Raw genomic sequence first — 4,285 nt, forward strand, 5'->3', positions numbered from 1 at the left:
AATGCCGATGTATCTCGCGATGCGTACGCACGTCGCTGCGTTTTTCACGGTCCGTAACGGAGTTAATATGATCAAATTTCCGGATTTGTATCGTGTCGAATTTGTGTGCGATGCGCTGCATAAACAAATCGGTAATTCACTCACCGTGCGCGATGTGGCCCGACGTTTCCGCTATCGAAGCTAGAGCTCGCAGTGATGTCCGCGTCGGGAATTGCGCCCGACTCCATCCCCAGGGGTGCGATGCATTGTGCTGCAAATAAAGGAAATTGCTTCAATTATATGTTTGCCTCGAGTGAGAACAAATGAACGATATAAACCTTGCGTGTAAAGCCCACTTTAGACGATGTATTAAAATTAAGCGTGCATACACGTGTAAGAGAACTTTAATAATCTAATAACATAATACTCTCTCTGCGATGTGAAATCTGAGACAGACTTTTTCCTCAGCGATAATTTATTTTCTTGATTGGATATTAATTTTTATTTTATAATTTTTTAATTTTTATAACATATATTATTCTAATTAAAATTTTCTCTCTCCATCTCTTTCTCGTTAAAATGATAAAGTTATGTTTGAAGTTATAAGCGGAATAAAATCTTTATAACTGTCAAAGAAAAAGTCATAAGAAATTATAATAAAGTTGGTAAATTATTTGTCTCGTATTAACGATACGCTTTCATTAGCCTACATTTTTCCTCGTTTATTAAAAGCTGTTTTAAACAAGTTTTAAACAAGATTTTCTCGAGAGGCGTGCCGCGCATTTCGCGCTGTTACTTTCGACAAGAACTGGAGTTAATCAGGCTTTCATTATGCGTCGTGGGGCTACTTTTTTCGAGGTCAACACCGCATGCCGCGCGGACGAAAACGATGAAAAAGACAACGCAGGCGCCGTTCCGGGAGCGCCGTTTTTATCGGCCGACGCATCGCGATAATTACGGCTCTTATAACGCGATACCGAGAACGGATTTCCATTTGGAGAATCGAAGAAAGATAAGTACCGGATGACTTTGAAATTACATATTCGCCTGGCTCTCGCCGACGATCAAAGCGGCACTCGCGCGAGCGAGTGGGGCCGTTGTACCTTGTGGAGCGATCAAAGCAGATCTGTTAGCGTGGCATAAGATCGCGTCAGGATTCTCGGGAAACGAGCGAATGATATACAGCTCTTTAGCAAGAAATCGCAGTGCTTTGGTAAACTCGATAAATCCGAGTAGAAAATTCAGCCTCGAATGACCCTAACGACAGCTGTTTCCTGAGCCATCGTCGGAACCGTCAACGATTATCGAGCTCGTTTATTCGTCTAACGATCTTAAATCTACAAACTTTTCTTCCGACCGCTTCTTTCTTCATCGTCGCGGATGTCTGGCACCGAAAAGATATCTGACGTAAATAAGAGGGTTGTAAACATTTTCTACATTTTTCTCTAAACATCACCGAAAATATGTTGAATTTGAATGCGATAAAAAAAAGAAAATTTGTCATAGTATGTAGATGTTTGATAAAATTCTCATTTATTTTTAGAAATTTTTTTAACAGTAGTGTTTATTAATCTGGTTAACACGAGGCAATTTGTATATAGAATAAAAGAACAAATCTACGAAGTGTTTTTTGAGTATTTGATTTCTCTAACAATACTATAAGTTATAGAATCTGATATCGATCTCAATGCATCTATAAGAATGGAAAGAAGAGAGGCATAAGTTATATATAATAAAATTATATTTCTTAAAAGTGATGGTTAATGTGTTTATCGAAGTTTTAGACAAATTAAAAGTTTTGCAGGCGCGATAATAAAAACTAAAGAAGCATTTTTGTTTTATTTTATATTTTTACATATAAATAATTATATTTGGCGTTCCCTTGAGTTATGAATAAAAAATCAAATCATCTATCATTTAAATAGATATAAATGAGTATAAAAAAATCCAGAAACAATAATTTATAAAGTTTTATTGCACTTTCAACGTGTCTCGAGAGACGAGGAAACAATTACGCAGGAATTTCCGGTAATTATCGTCAAACTGTACATCGGCTAAAAATACCCTTGAGGAGACCGAATGCCTCGAGTTTCTTTAAAGGGGCAAAAAACGCATTCACAGACAAATAAGTCTCTAGTATAATCAACGCTACCCGACGCACGATCCCGAAGATTCCCGGAGATCGATCGTCCTCGCGCCGCGCTTCTTCCGGTACGTGCCCGATGCGGCGCGCGACGTGCAGCATCCCAGCGCGGGTAACGAGAGGCCCTTCCTCGTCGCTTCTACGAGTAGCTGGGGTAAGCAGGCAGGTTCGATTCTCGTATTTATAGACATCCTGGAAAAGAGCGCGGCAACGGGGGGAGAAGAAGAAGAAGAAGAAGAAGTAAGTTATGCGACGTTTGGCCCGCCCCAGCCACTCATTCGGCGACCATAACTCTCAGGGAGTGACAGCTCCGAACAGAAGGGTGTGTGCCGCCCTCCGTCCGCGAGAAGAGGAAAATTGAATGCCTTCGCAACCCCACTTCGGCGCGTCCTACATCGCTTTCTCGTCTACTCGCCCGCACGTTCTCGGCTCTCCTCCTCTAACCGCGTCACTGTCAAACTGATAACCGCTTCTTTCCCAGAGACGGCTTCTCCACGAAACCCGAGACAACCACGAAAACGGTCGACGAACAAACCGCGCCCGGAGAAGAACGCAATACGTTCGTACACGAGGCGACGTAGATTGTAATGGAAAAATCCGTAATAAATTCCGAGAAAAATTCTTTCATCGTGTATATCCGGTACCGCTGCTTTTATATTTGTTATTACGCGATAGTCTTCTACGAGCGCGTATCCGCGTCTCTTCGCTATTATTTCGTACGTTCCCATGTGTATTTCTACGTACGGATCGAGTTGATAAACGATTTTCCGCGAATCTCGAAATACCGAAATGGTAATTGAAATGTCTGGGCATTGTGTGTGAATTAGACGATTCCACGTGCTCAAGTTACAAGTTGAGACGGCGATGAAAGCTGCGCGCGATCTGTTTGGAGAGATCTACGAATATCGTAAATCTCCTCTTTACAAGCACAGAGATCTCCTTCTCTGCTATCATTTGTCCTCTCCCGCGAAGTATTCACATTGCACTCGAGTAGCGAACCTAACCACTCCTTCGGATGGTTCTCGAGAATGCTTCTGAATTAACCTTTAACACAGTCTAAGTCACGTCCTTATCTAGGCGAGGCTGACTTTAATAATTTAACATGTACTTGATTATAGTTCGGCTATGTGGAAACCACTGTATGGAAATTTTAATTGCTTTCTATAATCTTATAAAAAATAATTAAAGTATATTATACCCTCTATACAACACACACATGTCGTTGCGGATCTACACGCATTGCGTCTCGTATAATTTCGTTCCCATATTCCAGATGAAGTCAAAGATACCGCCTTTGATGGACGAATACGGCGTGTAATTAGCTCAGCTTTTATAATAATAGCAAAGCAAATTGCACAGAAGAATCTCTCGGCAAATTAGGAGAGAAAGATAGAGGAAATATGGTGAGGGTAGATGCCAACAAAACAGGGCTTTTCTAACTCAATTTAATATTGCATCCCCTTCCTTTGTTAATTCCAGGATTATTATTAATGACGCGGCGCACCAAAGTCGCGGCCGGCTCTCGCTACGTTCGCTCACACTTCTCTCGTCGAGCGCGAATGTAAATTAATTACGACCGGGACTCTTTCATGGAAAAACATATTAAAATCTCCCATCTCATTGCAGCGCGATATTAGCGCATAAATCATGATTCGCACTTAATCCTCGGGTTAACTCAACCTTTTTTTACGTCAAAATGTCTCGACTAATCATAATGTACGAGTTGCCTCTTGCACATATATCAAATCATTCTGTTACGAAAATTTACATTATTGTGTAATTTAAGATGTTATGATAAAAATAAGATATTACGAATCGTTTGCAAAATATGCTAATAGGTCTTTGAAGAAAAAAAAAATATATATTTTTTAAGATAAACATATACATTTGGTGTATATGTATTATTTTTATCAACATGCAACATCGACATTTAATTCTGTTCAAGTTTCTTAGGTAACATGTAACTTGGAAATTATTTAGAGAGTGGTTTGTGTGTGTTAGCGATAATCACCTTCTCAGTGCGGCTCATTGTGACGGCAGTTTGTTATGTTTGTTCAACAAAATTAGCAGGTGGAACCTGCCGCAATGTTTTCCTTCTCGAGTGCAACACCGCGCCCATTTTCCGGACATCGGCGAACTTAGGATGAATGTTTGTAAGAGCGT

General features: G+C 40.4%; 1 protein-coding gene across 1 annotated transcript in view; it reads right to left on the reverse strand.

Annotated features, from left to right (window-relative positions):
- The window catches only part of LOC115233853 (discoidin domain-containing receptor 2-like), a 91,976-nt gene that overhangs the window by 16,932 nt on the left and 70,759 nt on the right, over positions 1 to 4,285 (reverse strand). The window contains exon 3 of the mRNA XM_029804466.1: positions 145 to 250. Within this exon, the coding sequence (XP_029660326.1) occupies positions 145 to 250 (106 nt within the window). The remainder of the gene's footprint in view (positions 1 to 144; positions 251 to 4,285) is intronic.

This window comes from Formica exsecta, unplaced genomic scaffold (assembly GCF_003651465.1).
Source record: "Formica exsecta isolate Colony F162 unplaced genomic scaffold, ASM365146v1 scaffold191, whole genome shotgun sequence".
NCBI classification, from domain to species: domain Eukaryota; kingdom Metazoa; phylum Arthropoda; class Insecta; order Hymenoptera; family Formicidae; genus Formica; species Formica exsecta.